Consider the following 21,222-nt stretch of genomic DNA (forward strand, 5'->3'; position numbering starts at 1 on the left):
AGGAACATGATGGGGTGTTCCACACCATTGACACTTTGGCTCAGCACGGCCCCCAGGCCTGTGTCCGAAGCGTCCATCTGGAGGATGAAAGGCAAAGAAAAGTTAGGTGCCATCAAAATAGGTGCGGACATAAGGGCCTGCTTTAAGTCACCAAATGCAGCACCTGTCTTCTCAGTCCATACCACAATGTTCGGGGCCCTCTTCTTTGTTTAATCAGTCAAGGGCGCCGCTCTCTCCGAGAACTGGAGTACAAACCGGCGGTAGTACCCCGCTAACTCGAGAAAGGCTTGGACCTGCCGCTTGGCATCAACTTTGGAGCACTGTGGCCTTACAGTACCCCGACCCACCAGGTAGCCTAAAAATTTGGCCTTGCTCAATCCAAAGAAGCATTTAGCAATACAACTCGGACATGATGTAGGTGTTCCCTCCATGTGCTGGAATAGATGACCACGTCATCCAGGTAGGCAGCACTGTATGAGTTATGAGGCCGGAGCACTTTGTCCACCAGACGCTGGAAGGTTGTTGGAGCCCCGTGTAACCCAAATGGAAGGACACGATACTGCCAGTTTCCGCTAGGGGTACTAAACATGGTTTTTTACTTCGCAGAGTCCGTTAAAGGAATCTGCCAGTACCCTTTTGTCATGTCCAGTGTGGTCAAATATCGAGCCTGTCCAAGCCTCTTGAGGAGGTCGTCCACTCGTGGCATGGGATAGGCATCAAATTGGGAGACTTGATTAAGCCGACGGAAGTCACTGCAAAACCTCCAACTCCCGCCAGGCTTACCGACGAGCACAATAGGACTGGGCCAGGGACTATAACTTTCCTCAATCACACCTAGTTCCAGCATGCACTTGACTTTAGCCCTTTTTGCCTTAGGAAGACGATACGGGCGTTCTCGGACAATAACCCCGGGCTCTGTCACAATGTTGTGCTCAACCAGAGAGGTCCTTCTGGGGTTCTCACTGACTACTTCCCGAATGGCCCAGATAACTGTTTCCAGCTCCTGCCGTTGTCTGGGACTTAAGTCCGCAACGAAGTTAAGGCTGTGTGTGTGAGCGAGGAGTGAGCGGGGGTTGACCAGAGGAGGGGTCAGGATCCCTTTTTCTTCCATGGTTTCAGCAGGTTCACATGATAGACCCGCTCCTTCGGCCGACAATTGGGTTGACTCACCAAATAGTCGACCAGTCCCTTACTTTCCTTAACTTCGTAGGGGCCTTGCCAATGGGCAAGCAAATTAGATTGGGAGGTAGGCACTAGGACCATGACCCGATCTCCCAGGTGACCACGGTTGTAGTAACGGACCTGTGCTGCTTGAGCCTCTTCCATGTGACTTTTAGGAGAGGCCGAATCTTTCCAAATCTATCGCGTAACTGCGTGATATACTCTAATATGTTTGTAGAGGGAAGAGCCTCTTCTTCCCATCCCTCTTTTAGAATATCTAATATGCCCCGAGGTTGTCGCACATACAGTAATTCAAAAGGGGAGAACCCCATGGAGGCTTGTGGGTACTTCCCAATAGGCAAAAAGGATGAGGGGAAGGAGCTGACCCCAGTTCCTTTCATCCTCGCTGACCACCTTACGCAGCATTTGTTTGAGAGTCTGATTAAACCTCTCCACTAAACCGTCGGTTTGAGGATAATACACCGTGGTCTTTAAATGCTTTATTTTCAGTAATCTGGCAGTCTCCTTGAACGTCTCTGATGTGAAATGTGTCCCCTGGTCCATCAAGACTTCATTGGGGATACCCACGCGTGCAAAGACCCCTAGTAATTCCCGTGCGATGGCTTTAGAAGTGGCCGAACACAATGGAACAGCTTCGGGGTATTTGGTAGCATAATCCACAAGGACTAGAATGTACTTGTGTCCTCGGGCTGATTACTCTAGAGGTCCGACTAAATCGACCCCAATTCAATGGAAGGGAATGTCAATCAGGGGAATAGGAACAAGAGGAGCACAGTCCTTTCTTGGAATTTGTCACAGTTGACACTCCGGGCAGGAAGTGCAAAAGCGACAAACCTCCTCATTGATTCCCGGCCAGTAGAAATGGAGCTTGATCCGCTCCAGGGTTTTTTCAGTGCCCAAGTGGCCACCTAGGAGGTGGGCATGTGCTAACTCACAGACCTGCCGCCAGAAGGTTCGCGGGATTAGCAACAGCCTTCTCTCCTGGCCGTCATGTATTGCTATGCGATAGAGAAGGTCATTGTCTAACACAAAGTGAGGACCCTGTGGCATTGACTGGTTTGTGCGCTGGCCGTTGACTAGGACGACTGAATTTTTTGCAAATTTCAGGGAGTCGTTACTCCATTGATCCCTTTTAAAGGAGGCCGGCGTCTCTCTAAATTGGAACCGTAAAAGGGAGAGAGGGTCTGCACCGACCTCAATGGGTATGGTTTCCTCCCGCTCCGCCGGCGCTGGTGGATGACGTGTCAGCACACGACAGCCCGGGAGTTGCCACGTCACTCAGGACGGCCGCTTCGTCTCTGTCTGCCAGCTGATTACACGGCGTGGATGCAGCTTGAGACGGCTCATCTCCATCCATAACTAGGCCCAAGTTAACCCCAGGAGCAGTGTGTGTCTCTCCACTTTTAATATTAGGCCAGTCCCACCCTAGTATCACCGGGTGTGGAGGATCAGGGAGGATTGCCACGGTTAATTTCTGAACTGATCCTCCGTAGCTGAAGACATAAAGGGCGGTCCTGTACCAGGGGGTTTCCCCGTGGACACAGGTTACACCGGCCTTAAACTTCAGCTACTGTTGTGGTAGCACAAATCGGCGGGCCACAATGGAAATGTTACTGACAGTATCGAACATGGTAGAAGTTTTATACGCGTTAACGATCACCATGCCTGTGTGTGGGACCGCCAATGGGTTTGTCAGAGCACACCAACCCCTCTTCCCCCTCCACCTGCATTTCACCTTATTCCCAAGCGGTTTGCGCGCCTGCGGCCTTCGGGAACGTCGGCACAAGCTCTGGGTTGTACGGGGTGGGGGGGGGGTTTAGGTTTTGGAACGTACTCCGATTGAGCTTGGCCAAGGGACAGTTCAGCTCCCCCAGGTTGTGAGGCCATCCTTTGTCTTTGTACGAGCTCTATGAGCTCTGCCATGTTTCTGAATTGTCTAACCCAGACCGGCTGGGTGAAGCCTCGGGCTAGTGTGTCCAGAAGCAGATAGCAAGCTACCTGCTCTATTATTTGAAAGGGCTTGAGTTCCTGTGGCCATAGCCACTGCCCTACCTTTGCCCATAGGGACCGGGCTTGTTGAGGGGTCGGCCACTCTGGGTCGAACCTCCAGTTTTTCAGGCTACTCACCTGTCAGTCTGGGGCACCCCTAGGTGGAAATCGGGGTTTTGGCTTCACAGGGAGGCGGGCACTCTCCTTTGAGAGAGCATAAACAGCCCTCTTTGCCTCCCCCTTCCGAAACAGCCCAAGTCTGTGAGCCCCTCCCGAACACTCCCTGGCCTGCCTAGGTTGCCTAGTGGAGCATGCCGGGAACAGAGCCTGTACCGGGCCACTCCGAAACACAGGACACCCTCTCCACCTGGAAACTCGGCCCCGGTACGCTCCCACCTGGATGTGTTGCAGGTCCTGTCCCCTTTTCTTCCAGGACTTCTCGATCCTGCCAGCTACGCCAATGTCACAATAATGAGACATACTCTGATAAAGGTTTGGGGCAGCCATCCGTATATTTTGGTATCCTGGCTGCAAAGTCGTTTTTTATCACAATACACAGCACTGATGTGGATACAAATGAGTCCAAAACAAGACTGAGGGAAAGGCAAAAAGGGCAGGCTTTTAAAGGGGAAGGTCTACTTCCATTGGCTCGGTCCCGGAAGTGACGTCAAGAGAGCCTGGTGGAATCTCCCGGGAATGGTCTACAGGAAAGGGAGAAAAGGAGTCAATGTATTCTGCGACATCCTGGCATGCCTCAGAACTGCCTTCACTCAAGCCCTTTAGCTGCCTCCCATGCACACATGTGTGACAGCCTTTATACTAGGTGGCCCAAGCTTCTCTTGCTATCAGTCCAAGGGTATATTCCAATATTGTCAAACTTTGGCCTTGACATTTACAGTGGTGTGAAAAACTATTTGCCCCCTTCCTGATTTCTTATTCTTTTGCATGTTTATCACACAAAATGTTTCTGATCATCAAACACATTTAAATATAACACAAGTAAACACAAAATGCAGTTTTTAAATGATGGTTTTTATTACTTAGGGAGAAAAAAAAATCCAAACCTATATGGCCCTGTGTGAAAAAGTAATTGCCCCCTGAACCTAATAACTGGTTGGGCCACCTTTAGCAGCAATAACTGCAATCAAGCGTTTGCGATAACTTGCAATGAGTCTTTTTACAGCGCTCTGGAGGAATTTTGGCCCACTCATCTTTGCAGAATTGTTGTAATTTAGCTTTATTTGAGGGTTTTCTAGCATGAACCGCCTTTTTAAGGTCATGCCATAGCATCTCAATTGGATTCAGGCCAGGACTTTGACTAGGCCACTCCAAAGACTTCATTTTGTTTTTCTTCAGCCATTCACAGGTGGATTTGCTGGTGTGTTTTGGGTCATTGTCCTGTTGTAGCACCCAAGATCGCTTCAGCTTGAGTTGACGAACAGATGGCCGGACATTCTCCTTCAGGATTTTTGGTAGACAGTAGAATTCATGGTTCCATCTATCACAGCAAGCCTTCCAGGTCCTGAAGCAGCAAAACAACCCCAGACCATCACACTACCACCACCATATTTTACTGTTGGTATGATGTTCTTTTTCTAAAATGCTGTGTTCCTTTTACGCCAGATGTAACGGGACATTTGCCTTCCAAAAAGTTCAACTTTTGTCTCATCGGTCCACAAGGTATTTTCCCAAAAGTCTTGGCAATCATTGAGATGTTTCTTAGCAAAATTGAGACGAGCCCTAATGTTCTTTTGCTTAACAGTGGTTTGCGTCTTGGAAATCTGCCATGCAGGCCGTTTTTGCCCAGTCTCTTTCTTATGGTGGAGTCGTGAACACTGACCTTAACTGAGGCAAGTGAGGCCTGCAGTTCTTTAGACGTTGTCCTGGGGTCTTTTGTGACCACTCGGATGAGTCGTCTCTGCGCTCTTGGGGTAATTTTGGTTGGCTGGCCACTCCTGGGAAGGTTCACCACTGTTCCATGTTTTTGCCATTTGTGGATAATGGCTCTCACTGTGGTTCGCTGGAGTCCCAAAGCTTTAGAAATGGCTTTATAACCTTTACCAGACTGATAGATCTCAATTACTTCTGTTCTCATTTGTTCCTGAATTTCTTTGGATCTTGGCATGATGTCTAGCTTTTGAGGTGCTTTTGGTCTACTTCTCTGTGTCAGGCAGCTCCTATTTAAGTGATTTCTTGATTGAAACAGGTGTGGCAGTAATCAGGCCTGGGGTGGCTACGGAAATTGAACTCAGATGTGATACACCACAGTTAGGTTATTTTTAACAAGGGGGCAATTACTTTTTCACACAGGGCCATGTAGGTTTGAATTTTTTCTCCCTAAATAATAAAAACCATCATTTAAAAACTGCATTTTGTGTTTACTTGTGTTATATTTGACTAATGGTTAAATGTGTTTGATGATCAGAAACATTTTGTGTGACAAACATGCAAAAGAATAAGAAATCAGGAAGGGGGCAAATAGTTTTTCACACCACTGTATTTAAAGTCATAGCAAATGCTTAAACTATTGTTTTGGAATCGTCATCTATGCAAAATTAATGGTAATCTACCTGCTGAAGTATTGCCAGTATCTAACCAAATACAAAGGAAGGAATTTGACTTTTCCTGCATGATCACCACTCGTGATTTTGCAATTGAATGTTTATGCAGTTTTACCATTTGTAAGCATGTGCCATTACTTGGGCTTTATTTGTCGATTGCCAACACACAACTAAACTACTACTGTTCTTAGCGGAGGAGATGTTTTAAAGTGAGAATGGCATTTCACATTTTTAAAAGAAAATCTTTGTATGAATAAGAAACTTTGTTTTGCAAAACTATCAGCTAAATAAAACATAAATAAATTAAGAATTTGTTTCCAAAAATTGAATTTTACAGTATAAAACCAAGACATTTTATGATACACAACCCTGGAATCAATTTTCTTTTGTGTCCCAATTTGTCAGCTAACAATGTATCCAGTTTAGATGTCATATCCCATAGCATTGCAAAGTTATACTGTTTGGCACAAGGTGTCCCTCTTTTTGAGAGCATTTCATCTCTTGCATCTAACCAATCTCTTTAAACAAGTATTGCAGTTGCAGTTATATTTTTATTTTTTAGAAAAAATATCTAAATATACACACCCACATACTATATATCACTCTGAAAAAACAAGTAAACAATTTGTAACTATTTAACTATAATTAGGTACTCATCCAAACCTTTACTTTCAAAATTACTTTTCCATGCCAATCCTTGAAACAGATTCTGTTTACCACTACACACATAGAAACATTCAATTTTGTTCAACAGATTGGCATTTTTCTGCTGCTATTCATTCATCTGCTCTCTCCTGCCTTCTGTAGCAGTTGCCCCATAAAGGTTTTAGTGTGTTTCCTTTTATTTATTGATTTATTTTTGTTGTTACTGCTTTTTTCTTAAATTTCACATCTGGAATACACTAAGTAGATACATACATTTTCTTAATAGCTTCTTCCAGTTCTGAGTCACGGGGTGGGGACAATGTTTTTCCTGGCAGCCCTAGGTACAGAGCAGAAAACAACCCCGGATAGGACAGCAGAGCTAATCACACACACATTCACCTAAAATAGGCCTCAATTGAAACTGTAACCACCTGCAGCTCTGCACGATACAAATACATTCAATTGAAGAGAAAACCCCCACGAAAGTTTGAGTGTCCTGACATTTGATTGAGAAGGCCAAGGGAGATCCCCAACGTGAAACTGTGAGTTGGGACATTACTGGTTAAATCTGGAAGAGCACTGCTTGGAATACTAACATTGGGAGAATGTGCAGTTGACAGTCCCCTGGTATGATAACTGAGTCCATGATGCTTGAACTGTAAAACTTTGGAGCTGTGATGCTTCAGACTTATACTCTGAACAATACTTAAAAAAATCAAAGTTAGTGTTGAGTATATTACATTAGTGTTGAATACATTCCTATCAACAGAGCCAAAACTGTGATCTGAATCTGACTCATGGTCTTTATATTCCATATTACTAGCATTCTGTAACATTTCTAGGACTTGCTCAACCAAAGGTTGTGTTTTTTTTATTTTATTTTTGAAGACAAAACTTCAAGCCTTATTGTGTTATCAACCAAAAAATCCCCATGAACTCTCACAAAAGCTTTGTGGATAATGGTGTATGAAGATAAGCTGTTGCTCCTGCTGTCTACTTCTTATCTTTCATGCACAACTGTGACATATTTTATTAATTAAAAAGAGCAGATAACAAGAAAATGTACAATTTCATTCAAATAAGACATCCTTAGGTATATACAAACACCAGTGTTGTTTATGATTTACTTGTGGGATTATTGCAATGACACCTTTTGCATAAATGGCTACTTGAGAACTTATGACATGGTATGCATAACAGTCATTGAACTGGAGTTGCAAGCTACCTCAGACATGTAACTGGGCTACAGGTCCTTCTCATGGTAAGAGGTGGCTCCATGGCTGAGAGTAAAAGAACAGCCTTATGGGCACGCAGGATAGCTAAAAGGAAAAGATCCATGGTGACATCTGCTGACAGTGAAGCACATGACACAGGCCGACTGTTTGTTTTCATTGCAAGTACAAGTCATACGCTCCAAGTGCTAAAGACGGTCATACACAATGTTAGGGCATAAATGAGATGACAGCACCATTAACAGAGTGAGCTGAAATGTTGAGTTTTCTTTGGTCCTTTCTTTGAAGACCAAAGGTCCAAATGTTTCCTAGTGAAAAAATAAAATAACATGCCTAATATAGTAAAGCAGATACTTAACTAAGGATAAATAGTGGATGGCAAAGACAAATTAAAGACCATCTATAATTGAAATCTGGTGGGCAGATAGATTTTGGGAGACCATACTGTTGTTGAGGACTGCAACACTATATCAATGACATCAAAAAACGTAACTACTTCTATTTGGTCACATAAGGCCTTATACCACTAAATTCAGTCCTTAGGACTTTATGTTGAAATCTAGTATTTGGTCAAACCAAATGCTTAGTGAGCTGCCCTTGTATTAAACGTTTGTTCAATTTTTGTGCAGAGTTTGTAACTGGAAAATCAAACAATTAGATCTTGGACCCCAGTATACAAAACAAAAAGAATCAAAGTTCTCAAATAAAAAGTAAAGGTCAAAAACCATAAGTTTCATGAAAATTTGTAAGAAATTGCTCAAAGAATCCTAATATCGGATGATCCAAGAACACCCATGCTGACCTATTTATATGGCTGTGCGGGAGACTTCAAATGCTGTGCATTCCTAGGGATTTTTGAGAATGGTCATCATAGCAACAGATAATGGTATAGTTAGAAAATGGAGATGCCAATATAAATAAAACTGGTGTTGTGGTATAAAATAAAACATATTTCAACTTCTAGGAAATGTCCTAAAAAGAAATTCCTCAAAGGAAAAATAAGCAGAGTAAATGTGCACTTTGTCCAAATCTTTAACAAAAGAAAATAATTCAAACTACAGACCTATTTTCACATACATTGCATGATGTGTATTGTCAATACAGTGGTAGATTTGTCACCTGAGAGTACTTAGATTTATTTTGAATTATTGAAAAAAGACTTATGTTTTTATATGTTCTTCACAATTTAATGTAAGGATTCTGATTTATTCCTCGAATTAAAAAAAAAAAAAAAAAATGAAGTCAGGCAAGTTTTCGAATTTTAAATTTAGAAATATAACTTGGTGTGAATGTGTATGTGTTTGGATTTGCCTGTAATGAACAAGCACTGCTTTCCAGGACACCCAGCATTACATCTGCTGCAAGCAAAAGCTACTTTCTGTGACTGCTAGGGGGCATTGCAGCATCCCAAACCCCTGACACAACTATAGAGACACAAGTCCCGGTTTGAAAAAAGAGGTCTATTCTCACAAATACCTTACACAAAGGTTCAAAAAGTGACATAAACACAACACACTTCTTCCTTCTCTCTTTCTTTTCCTCCGCACCTCCCATGCAAGCTTTGTCCGTCCTCCACAGCCGATTCCAGCTCACCTGGATTGTGTCAAGCGGCTTCTTCTATGTTGGACCTGGGAATACTTCAGTTGTTAGGGCATAGCCAGATGGAAGTACTGTCCTAGTCATTTGAAAGTCCCACAAAGTAGGGATCATTAATTCCATCAGCTCCCACTGGTAGCCCCCACAGGACGCAACAGGACTTCCCCATGGGACTACAGGTCCCAGTATGCCATACTGTTGTCTGTGAGGAAATCCTGACCCAGGAATGCTGCCACCTAGTGTATTGGGGGACCCTGTCAGGACGGATTATAGACTATCTCCCTCTGTCCTTCCGTTACACTGGCCTCCTGGCCAGGTATTGTTCTTCAGTCCAACCATGCCAGGATACAAGCATACTAACTTCTGTACTGGCATCTTCTGCCACCCTCCTAGCTTAGGTAGGGAACACTCTGTCACTCTTTTTGTCCATTTGACACTTGGGCCTTCTGGCCAGGTAAAAAAAGGGAGTCCATCCTGGCAGGGACTAGTCCTGCATGCCATCCATTACTTGAGATTGAAATTAAACATAAAAGAATGTGATGTAATAAGGTTTGTATCCTTATCCACTATAATGGTATTTACAAAATTAATAAAATAAAAAGAAAATGATTGACTCTGCCTTCAGCTCCTTTCAACTTTAGTTGCTGCTTTGCGTCAAATGCTGCTTGAACAGGCTTCTCCTCTCCATTCTAAATTAGAGTATGTGGGTCAGAAAGTGAATGGATAAATAGATAGATGGTTCCATTTATACAATAAGCCTTAAGCAAGGAGGACATAATTGTAAACTGCCCTAGATTACAATAAAAACAAAGTTTTTAAACTGCTCATTAAAAAAATGGCCTCTCTTGTGCAACTTGCCTTAATGAATTACAGTACTATCTCACTATATTTACTGTCAGGATGTTTCCATTACAAAAGGGGGAAGTGCTGTAGGAAGTTACCACAGATTGGTGCATAGTTTTGTAATGCAAATACATTATTAATATTTTCACAGAAAGCCCTACAGGAATTTGCAGTGAAGCATGAACGCACCGAAGAGCTCCACAGCTTGCCTGAACACATTTATATTCAAGATGAAAATGCCTTCTTTAATGATAGCAGGCTGGGCAAGAAGGAAAAGAAGAAACTTTCAGCCAGTGGCGCTCTGAAACAAAGCCTGTATTTTAGCCTTCCAAGTTCAGGACTTGTTATGGACTTTTTCCAGCAGCAGGTTTGACTGGTGACTTGCAGAAGTGGCAGCCAGATATGTTATTTAAGATCTGGATGGTGTGGTGTGCATTTAAATGACATTGCATGCAAGATGAAAAACTCTAATCAGAAAGGCGATGACTATAAATGATCACTTTCCTGGACTGCAGTAAGGTTAGCTCCATTTTTTATCTTCTTTGGTCAGGAATAAAACAATCCATTTAGTATTTCATCACATAGTGTTGCCATCCTGTTGACACCATTGCTGCAATCAGAACATACCTTGATGTTAAAAGCATGCTTAGCAGAACATGAAGTGGAAATGAAAACAAGGTGCATTCCTCATTGAATTCCACTCACGCAACTATTTTCTCAATCTGTTTCCTCATTTCATTATACTCATCGTACTGGGAAAATGTAGAATTAGCAGTTCTCCAACCATGCACATCTTTGTTGTGTTGAAGGAAACTGGAGTACCCAAATATACAATCTCTACACAGAGTGGCTGGAAATCAAGCCTAGCTCCTTTGGACTTGTGACTATGCCATCCCCAAATTTTTGAATGTAATACTAGTATAATGTTTATTTATTTCGTGCCAGTTCCAAGCCCGGATAAATGGGGAGGGTTATGCCAGGAAGGGCATCCGGTGTAAAATTTTGCCAAATGGAGGTAGCAGAGTTAAAGATGTTAAGATTTGTACTGGGTGTGACAAGGATGGATAGGATTAGAAATGAGTACACTAGAGGGCCAGCTCAAGTTGGAGGGTTGGAAGACAAAGTCAGAGAGGCGGGATTGCATTGGTTTGGACATGTGCAGCGGAGAGATGCTGAGTATATTGGGAGAAGGATGCTAAGGATGGAGCTGCCAGGGAAGAGAAAAAGAGGAAGGCCTAAAAGAAGGTTTATGGATGTGGTCAGAGGACATGCAGGTGATGGGTGTAACAGAACAAGATGCAGAGGACAGAAAGATATGAAAGAAGAAGATGATCCGCTGTGGCAACCCCTAACGGGAGCAGCCGGAAGACGAAGAAGATTAGTATAATATTTATGTTAGTGGAGATTAAACCCATGTGGGTTAAGGCATGGGTACACTAGTTCAAGTATACAATATACAGGGTGGTCCAGATCTAATTATGCAGATCCAGATCGTCTGGGTGACTTTGATTTATGTGGAGATGATTCCAGCTCGGTATGAAGACGATTCTTCATGTCATCAGTTCACACACTTCTCGATGATCCAGGATTTTTTGAGTGATTTTCTATGTAATAAATTTAATAAGTTATAGCGTAATGAAAATTGCATAATTAGATCTGGATCACCTTATAATGTAAGCCAATCTTAAACCCAACCAATGAGATCTCTAATCCCAAAATATACTGTATTCCTTATCTACAGCACTAAAATTAATATTCCTATGAATATTTAATTCACCTTAAAACAGATCTTATTAATAATTTCTACATATCAAGAACTCCCCATGTATTTCCACTGTATATTATTTTAAAACATGATTTTAGTAAGGTGTAAAAAATATCTAAAAACACTTTTTTATAAAGCACTATACCAAAAGGAATTAAAATAAAGCAATAGACATATCAATGTGGGATTTACATAGGGTTATTTATTAATAGCTCCGCTCATGGACTTAACATCAGGGTTGTCCTTTTAATCTATTAAGTTAAGGGATGTATTCTTTAAAAAATTTTAAGCTTAGGATCTGGGGTAGGGGTAGGATGTCTTTTAAATAAATATGTTCATAAAGGATTAATTAACCTGAGGACCCTTTTTATTATTTTTAGGGTTAGGGTATAGGGTTGGGGTATGATAATATGTAATTTTAGAATAAGGGCTATGGAAGGAAGTGTTCTTCCAACACCCACCCTCTCAAAACATCTACCAATAAAGAAAAAGCGTTAGTTGTAGTTAAACTGAGTTCTTATTTACAGTATCTGTACCAAATCAAAATAACCAATAATAGCAAATATATCCTCTACAGTTTGATTAAAGTACTCAGCTAACTCATCTGACTCTGCATCCTGTGGACAATCTGGGATTTTATGTATAATAGTTTGGCTTAAAAAATAAAACATAATTTTATCAGACCTGTTTAATTCTGTTCATGGTCATTGTGGCTAGAAGCTCCACATGATCGGGCACAAGGCAAGACCAGCAATGCACAACTCGTTCTTTGCAGGACATCCTCATCTTCACACCAGCCTCCAGTGAAGTAGGGCCAGTTTTGAAAAGCCAATTCAGCTAATCTTCATTCATTTAAGACATGGAAGGAAGACTGAAGAGTAAGACCCATGGAGACATGGGGATAGCATGCAGTTTCTATCAGGCCAGTATTAAAATGTAGTTTCATTGTTAACTAATGATGGAGTCTTTTTACTAGATTAATTTATGTGGCTCTGCCTTTCTTATGGACATGACTTCTTTGTGTAATTTACTGGAGAACATTATCTGAAAGAGTTCTGATATTTTGCATGTTCCTCATATCATAGTTTGCTGCCATCTTGTTTTCAGTTTCATTACAGGATTTTAATCTTTACAAATGGTGAAGCACGTTTTAGAGCAGCTACACTTCTATAAGTATTTTAAAGTGGAAATTATGTGGGAGTGAATGGAGTCTTCTTCTTCTTTCGGCTGCTCCCGTTAGGGGTCACCACAACGGATCATCTTCTTCCATATCTTTCTGTCCTCTGCATCTTGTTCTGTTACACTCATCACCTGCATGTCCTCTCTCACCACATCCATAACCCTTCGCTTAGGCCTTCCTCTTTTCCTCTTCCCTGGCAGCTCTATCCTTAGCATCCTTCTCCCAATATACTCAGCATCTCTCCTCTGCACATGTCCAAACCAACGCAATTCTGTCTCTCTGACTTTATCTACCAACCGTCCAACTTCAGCTGACCCTTTAATGTACTCATTTCTAATCCTGTTCATCCTCATCATACCCAATGCAAATCAGCATCTTTAACTCTGCCACCTCCAGCTCTGTCTCCTGCTTTCTGGTCAATGCCACCATCTCCAACCCATATAACATAGCTATTCTCACTACCGTCCTGTGGACCTTCCCTTTCACTCTTGCTGATACCCGTTTGTCACAAATTACTCTTCTCCAAATTACTCTTCTCCACCCATTCCACCCTGCCTGCACTCTCTTTTTCACCTCTCTTCCACAATCCCCATTACTCTGTACTGTTGATCCCAAGTATTTAAACTCATCCAACTTCGCCAACTCTACTCCCTGCATCCTCACCATTCCACTGACCTCCCTCTTATTTACACACATGTATTCTGCCTTGTTCCTACTGACCTTCATTCCTCTCCTCTCTAGAGCATATCTCCACCTCTCCAGGGTCTCCTTAACCTGCTCCCTACTATCGCTACAGATCACAATGTCATCAGCAAACATCATAGACCACGGGGGCTCCTATCTAATCTTGTCTGTCAACCTGTCCATCACCATTGCAAGTAAGAAAGGGCTCAGAGCCGATGTAATCCCACCTCCAACTTGAATGCATCCGTCACTCCTACCGCAGACCTCACCACTGTCACACTTCCCTCGTACATATCCTGTACAACTCTTACGTACTTCTCCGCCACTCCCGACTTCCTAATACAATACCATAGCTCCTCTCGATGCACCCTGTCATATGCTTTCTCCAGGTCCACAAAGACGTAATGCAACTCCTTCTGGCCTTCTGTAAACTTCTCCATCAACATCCTCAGAGCAAACATTACATCAGTGGTGCTCTTTCTTGGCATGAAACCATACTGCTGCTCACTAATCATCTCCTAACTTCTTAACCAAGCTTCCACTACTCTTTCCCATAACTTCATGCTGTGGCTCATCAATTTTATTCCCCTGTAGTTACTGCAGTCGTGCACATCCCCCTTATTTTTAAATATCGGCACCAGTACACTTCTTCTCCACTCCTCATGCATCCTTTCACTTTCCAAGATTTCATTAAACAATCTGGTGGTTAAAACTGAACTGAATAAAGGCATATTATTTAGTTTGCTTTTAAAATGACATATGAAATCCCACTATAGCAGCGCTATAGCCTGTTATGAGTGCTGTTAAACTGTGTTAAGTGGGAAAATTCTGATTTGTAATTAATCTTTACAGATAATATACTAGATTTTAAGGCATTAATTACTTCAAATAGAGAAATACATTTTTGCTCTTTTATCATTCTGTTAGCTCACAAAATTGCTTCATATTTACTTGGAGAAACACATGAAATCAATTTATTAATCTAAGTAGCTGTGCTACCTGTCTTAAGACAGCCTGGTCTAAATAATCAACATAGACCTCAGCGTTAATGTTTGCAGTGCAGGGTATCCATCTGCTTGCTGTGTCTCTGTTACATACCATTTGGTACAGGATTTGTAAAAGCAGTGTTAATGTTTGTGAGGCTCCATCTGTTGGATAGCAGAGGCATAGCAACTTGGCCTTTAATTAAGAAGGATATTAATCTGTATTTTTTTTTACCTCTTCAGCATATACAGTACATATATATATATACATATATGTATATGTATATATGTATATATATATGTATATATATATATGTATATATGTATATATATATATGTATATATGTATGTATATATATGTATATGTATGTATATATATGTATATATATGTATATGTATGTATATGTATATGTATATATATATATATGTATATGTATATATATATATATGTATATGTATATATATATATATGTATATGTATATATATGTGTATATGTATATGTATATATATATATATATATATATATATATATATATATATATATATATGTAGTATATTGATAGTATTGTGACAACAGAATCAAAATTTCAGCTTTAAGTTTTCAGTGGAGTTATATATTTGATACATTGCTGAAAAAGATTTGAAAACCTTCAATGTGGGGTCTGTCTGTGTCAATGTGAGTCTGTGAAGATAACTGGAAAACTAGCCATACTAGCAGGATTAAAATGAATATAGTTATTACCTTTATTTATTACCAAATGCATTTTAAAATATTTACATTCGATACAAACTGAATTAGGGTGCCCCATTGGAGTAGTGGCAGCACTTCTGCTTTGCAGTAAGGAGACTTGGGATTGTGACCTGGTCCTCCCTGCACAGAGTTTGCATGCTCTCCCCGTATCTGCATGTGTTTCCCCCCACTGTTCAAAGGCATGCAGGTTAGGTGAATTGGCAACACTAAGTTGCCCTTATTGTGTGTTTGGTGTGTGGATGTTTGTTAGCCCTGTGATGGGCTGCACTCTATCCAGGGTTTGTTCTTGCCTTACACCATATGCTAGCTGGCACAGGATCCAGACCCATTGACCCTGGTCTGGATTAAGTGGGTTAGAAAATGACATGACAAAATGAATTAGTTTATTAAGTCCAAACAGCAATTGAACTGGGATAGGAAAATGTCAGAATCAGAATAAAAATCACTTGATTGCTAGCATGTGAAACATACCAGAACTGGCTTTGGTTAGGTACAAAATAAGCGATACAAGACATAACCAACTCAAGACAACACAACTTCAACCCACAATTAATCTGACACTGCAAACCACTATACAAAAACAATTTCTTGAACAAAACATTTACAAACTTCAATAGTTAACTCAAGTAAGCAGAAAAACAATAAAAATAATATAGATATCTAAGAGTACAAGCTGAGCAAGTACGACGTATTTATGAATAGACAAACAGCGCAGTTGCCAGATATATGTTGCAAAAACAGTTAGGAGTAACCCTACTTAAGTTTTTTTAGGATCTGAGTAATTTGAGGAAAGAAGCTGCAAAGATGGAGTGTAGTTCCAGTCGCAATAGACCTGTACCTCCTCTGTGATGGCAATTTAATGAACAGATGGCTGCTGGGCGGGCACAGTCAGCTGCAGTCTTTCCTGCTCTCTTTTTCGCTCTGGCGATTAACACATCTTTTAATGCTGAGAGACAAGAGCCAATGATTTTCACAGCTGAACAAATCACCTGCTGCAACTGATAGTTAGAAAGAGAGGAGGCAGAAGGAAACCAAACAGTGACGGAGGAGGCCACAACACTCTCAATGATGGCTGAGTAAAAAATTAACAATATACACCTTGATATGCTAAGCATTTTAAGTTGGCAAAAGAAGAACAATCTCTGCCTGGTTTTCAACAACATAATTCTTCCATTTAATTCCACATAATAAAATACAAAAATTTTATGCTATAATTAGAGCTTCATGTAGGGAAAGTACTAGATGCATTTTGAATTAGCAACTTCTGGTTATAAATTAAAAGAAAATGTACATGCCCTGAGTTTACAAGAAATGAGTTAAATAAGATTTAAGAATTAACACATGCACAACTCATTATGCAGAGAGAAAAATGAAATTATTCACAGAAACATATACTGTATATTTCTCTTCTCAGATATTTTGCCAGCACTGCACAGGAATATAAGGGAAACCCATGAATTATTGCCATTGCTGGTCACATTTTCCTTTCATCTTGTATTTTTATTGAATAAGACAGCCAATCTGGCCTTTACACTTTTCACTCTTTCTGTTCTGACAAGGTGTAAGACTGAAAAAGTGAAATTTTACATAGTTATAATTATGTACTTCCACGTGATGATATTGCAAACACTGAGATGGAGAAAAACATAATTTTTCATAATTGCTCAAGGTTGCTCAAATCATTCTGGGAAGAATGCATCAACTTCTTGCAATTGGGCTCTAAAATCCAAAATGATGGAGACCACATTGCTAACTACTGTGCCAACCTGGTATAGAAATGACTAAAGGATATCTAGAGAATGCAAAAAAAAATCACATTAGACTGGAGCACTATATAACCTAATCTCTAGAAATACTGTAAGTAACACAGTCAATGTTAGACCATTAGACACCACACAAATTAAGCATAATACAAAATCCATTTCGGTCAACAACTCTAATCTCTTCAATGTGTCATAAATATAAATTGAACATACAGCAAGCAACACAGTTTTGCTTTCCACAGTCACAGCTAATGGCAGTTCCTAAACTAGTAAAGCATACAATATACATTTTTCTACTTGTTGCAGTTTTTATCTTTTTCAAGCATGTAGATTTCACAATTCAGTTTACTCGTAGAAAAGAATATTTAAAAAATACAAAATATACAAAAGCATACAAAATATATAGTATGGATCACTTCTGTTAGATCATTCTTCTAGCATTTCATTGATGCTCAGATGTAATTTCATTTTATCACTTTATACACGAACCAGGGCAGTCCTCCCACAGCAGTGCCCTCTGGAGGTTCCCAAATTACAAGACAGGGCTGCATCTCCAGACTCCAACTCCCATGCCACACTGTGGGTGTCATAAAGTGGTCCAGTCATAAGGAACACTGCCACCTGTTGTGTGGTGTTGTGTGGGGGAATGAACTGTTTCTGGTTAGCTCATTTACCTGCTCCTTCCATTATGGCCTCCTGTCTGGGCTTGAATCCTTCTTTTATCCTGGCCAGGATGCCTGTCCTTCCTTCCTTGCACCTAACAACAGGTAATAGAATAAATTTTAAAATATTTGATATCACTTACCCTGCATGTTCCTTCAGCACCTTTCCACGGTAGTCTTTTGTGTCTGAACCTCTCTTGACTAGCACTCCCTCTCTCAAACGTGTTCTGTAAAGCCTCCTTCTCTGACTCTGTTATTTTAAGGTGCTTTATTCAGCTCTTGTCTGCTACTCTCAGTGTGCCTTCTAAGCCTTTGCCCTTTGTCATGTGTCTCACACTTATGCTTTCTCTTTCAGTCACATCACAAAGTCCAAACTGACCAATCAGATTGCTCTGAGGGACTGAACACACACACAGACCTTAGAGTTTTATAATATAGTAGATCTGCAGAAGACTGTAACGTAACTTATTGTTTAATGAATTAACATCTAATATAACTTAAAACTAAATAATCTGTTCACTAAGAATATACAAAATGTAGCTCCCACTACTGGTCTCTCAACAGAACCACATAATAAAGAGACACATACTGACAAATATGCCATGGAGCACATTGTATACCCCTCGAAGTAGATTATTCAATAATACAATATAATGCAAATTTGAATTATGGGAATGATTTTTTTAATGATTTTTTTTGGTATAGATTCAATAAACACATCCTATAACTGATGATAAAAACATTTTATGCTAAAAATATCTGTTCTTTAAAGAAAGTAATGTTTTCTATAATTTCAATTTTAGGGCAGCACTACCTCTCATAAGTCTATGAAGGTCAAGCTCAAGATGTATATAAGATACTTGTGGCACCTCATCTAGAATATCATATGAAATTTGAATGTCCCATACAAAAGTCCAGAGAGCTATAAAATCTATACAGAATTGCAGGGCATGAGCTATGAAAAATTATTGAAAATGATGGATCTTTTCATCCATCCATCCATCCATTATCCAACCCGCTATATCCTAACTACAGGGTGACGGGGATCTGCTGGAGCCAATCCCAGCCAACACAGGGTGCAAGGCAGGAAACAAACCCCAGGCAGGGCGCCAGCCCACCGCAGTGGATCTTTTCAGCCTAAACAAAAAGATCAATAGGTGACATGGGAGAAGTATTTAAAATGATGAATAAGTTAGGAGGGTGGATATCAGGAGCTACAACATATACATATGAACACAGACTGGAACACAGATCCTCAAAAGTATTTCTTCACATAGGGAACAAAAGATGCATGGAACAAGTGACCAAATTCTATACTTTATAACAGTAATTTGGATTACAAGGTGAACAGGGATTGATTGCTTATGTAAATTTGAAAGGTCTGTTCTAACTCAGTCTTTAATATTTGTATGTTGTCACTGCATAAAACTACCAGCTTTAATTCAAATAACCTAAAAAGGATTTTCCCTTTTCATATGAGAAATGCAATATCAATTATATGCTTATATTCACCCATTTTTTGAACCCACAGTCTAGTCCATCCAGTGTACAAACTAATCCAGGGTAGGGTACTAGACCATCAAAAGGCACACTGATTCCCAATTGATAACAATAATTGAAATAATTAATAATGAACAGGTTAATTTACAGTTGCCAAGTAACCTAAATCTGCATATTTGTGAATGTGCGAGGAAACTGAAGTAATTGGAAGAAAACTACTGTATGTAAAATTAAGTTCCATATGCTTCTGATTTGTATATTCAGACAGTTGACAGCACAATTAGCTTACTCATAGCATCACTGTCATGCTCTGACTCAGTCCTGAACAGTTGTTGCTTAAACTCCAAGAGTCACTTTGAAAAATATTTCAGCTAGTCATCTCCTTCACTATTACATTTCCCAGATCTTGATTATTTCCTCATCCTTAGAATGCTGTAAATACAAATCAGTGTTTTTACTGTAGGGCAAATGGGGAGGATCTTGCTTTCCCAATAAAGTGTTTATGAACACAGAGACAAAGAAATCCTGTCCTGTAGCTGTAATCAACCATCACATGACACTGACAACCAAAATGTGATGCACAGATTATTTCATGCTGATATATGTTTCACATACCTAGAAAGTTGTGCATGAAGCTGCTTTCAAAAGTACATCAAACAAGTAGAGTTAACAATGGCATTTCACCTTCCCATCCTGTCACTTTCAAGCCAATATCCACTGGAACACTTTGCTTGCAAAATTAAAATGGGGTGAATATATAGCACTTGCAACACTTATTAATAACATTAACAGCACTTATGTGTGCTTATCAGTGTGGTCTCATGTTTTTATAATTTATCAAATTTATTTAACACTGACAGCCTTTTCAACATTGTATTTGTTTCATCAGATCCACAGGTACCACTTGGAAAGCATATTGATAAAAGGCACAGTGGAAAGAATAATTCCTATTTTAGCTGTCCACAATGACCAAATACCAAGTAAAAATGAACGGAAATCAGTGCAGCACTTTAACATAGTGCTTCAGAATGGTGATGTGATTGCAGCACGGCAAGTGGTCTTAGCCACAGGGCCTACAAGAATTCAAATGGCAAACATTCCCTCTTGGGTTAAATCAATCCATGAAAGTTATCCTGAAGAACGGCTTCAACACACAGTGCAGTTAATTCATTATCAAGATGGCAAACAAGGTATGTACTGTATACTAATATATATTATGAAATTATATTATAAATTATGTGTAATAAGTTACTGATAACATGTGGGAATTGAGCCAGCAGTATTTTGATTTAAAGTTGATAACCTTAGCCATTAAGATAGATTGTACACCAAATGATTGGTTTGGTGGATAAGCTGCAACACAGTTCTTAGTGGTGTCTGAAATTATGTGATTTTCCTGTTTTCACTTGTTGTTTATTTTTACAATTTTGAGGTATTTTAATGGAGTGATCTCCTTCAGGAAGCTTGTGCACATGTGATGTCATTGTGGCATTATATTTACAGAGACTTAATGCTCTGGATCATTAAATCTCTACACTTTGTTTTCTCATAGAAAAAGACTCATCAGCACAAGAACAGTAGCAGTAGTGGTAGTAGTAGTAATATTGTGTCATGTACAGAGCACAGTGAAATTCTTATTTGTATGTTCAACCAACAAGCAGCTTGTCGCTGTAATAAAATTAATTTTATTAAATTAAAAAACACAAATGAGCTGACCTGAAATATAATATAATATAACTAGGGGGCTTCGCCCACTGCTTGCCAACCCTCCCCCCGGCCTGCGATACACGCCGGCCACTTCATGTCTCTGCCGCTTGCGTATGTGGATTTCACTTTCACCAAACAACAAATCTTTTAGTTCTCATGGATAGGCCTCTTCATTAGG

General features: G+C 40.2%; 1 protein-coding gene across 2 annotated transcripts in view; it reads left to right on the forward strand.

Moving 5' to 3' along the window:
- Positions 1 to 21,222, forward strand: part of zgc:113276 (uncharacterized protein LOC553748 homolog) — a 67,894-nt gene that overhangs the window by 14,929 nt on the left and 31,743 nt on the right. The window contains exons 4-5 of one of the 2 annotated variants that reach the window (XM_039745053.1): positions 10,200 to 10,415; positions 20,227 to 20,527. In XM_039745053.1, coding sequence (XP_039600987.1) covers positions 10,200 to 10,415; positions 20,227 to 20,527 — 517 coding nt within the window. The remainder of the gene's footprint in view (positions 1 to 10,199; positions 10,416 to 20,226; positions 20,528 to 21,222) is intronic. The other variant, XM_039745054.1, reaches the window with a different exon arrangement.

The sequence above is a fragment of the Polypterus senegalus genome, chromosome 2 (genome assembly GCF_016835505.1).
Source record: "Polypterus senegalus isolate Bchr_013 chromosome 2, ASM1683550v1, whole genome shotgun sequence".
Classification (NCBI taxonomy): Eukaryota; Metazoa; Chordata; class Cladistia; order Polypteriformes; family Polypteridae; genus Polypterus; species Polypterus senegalus.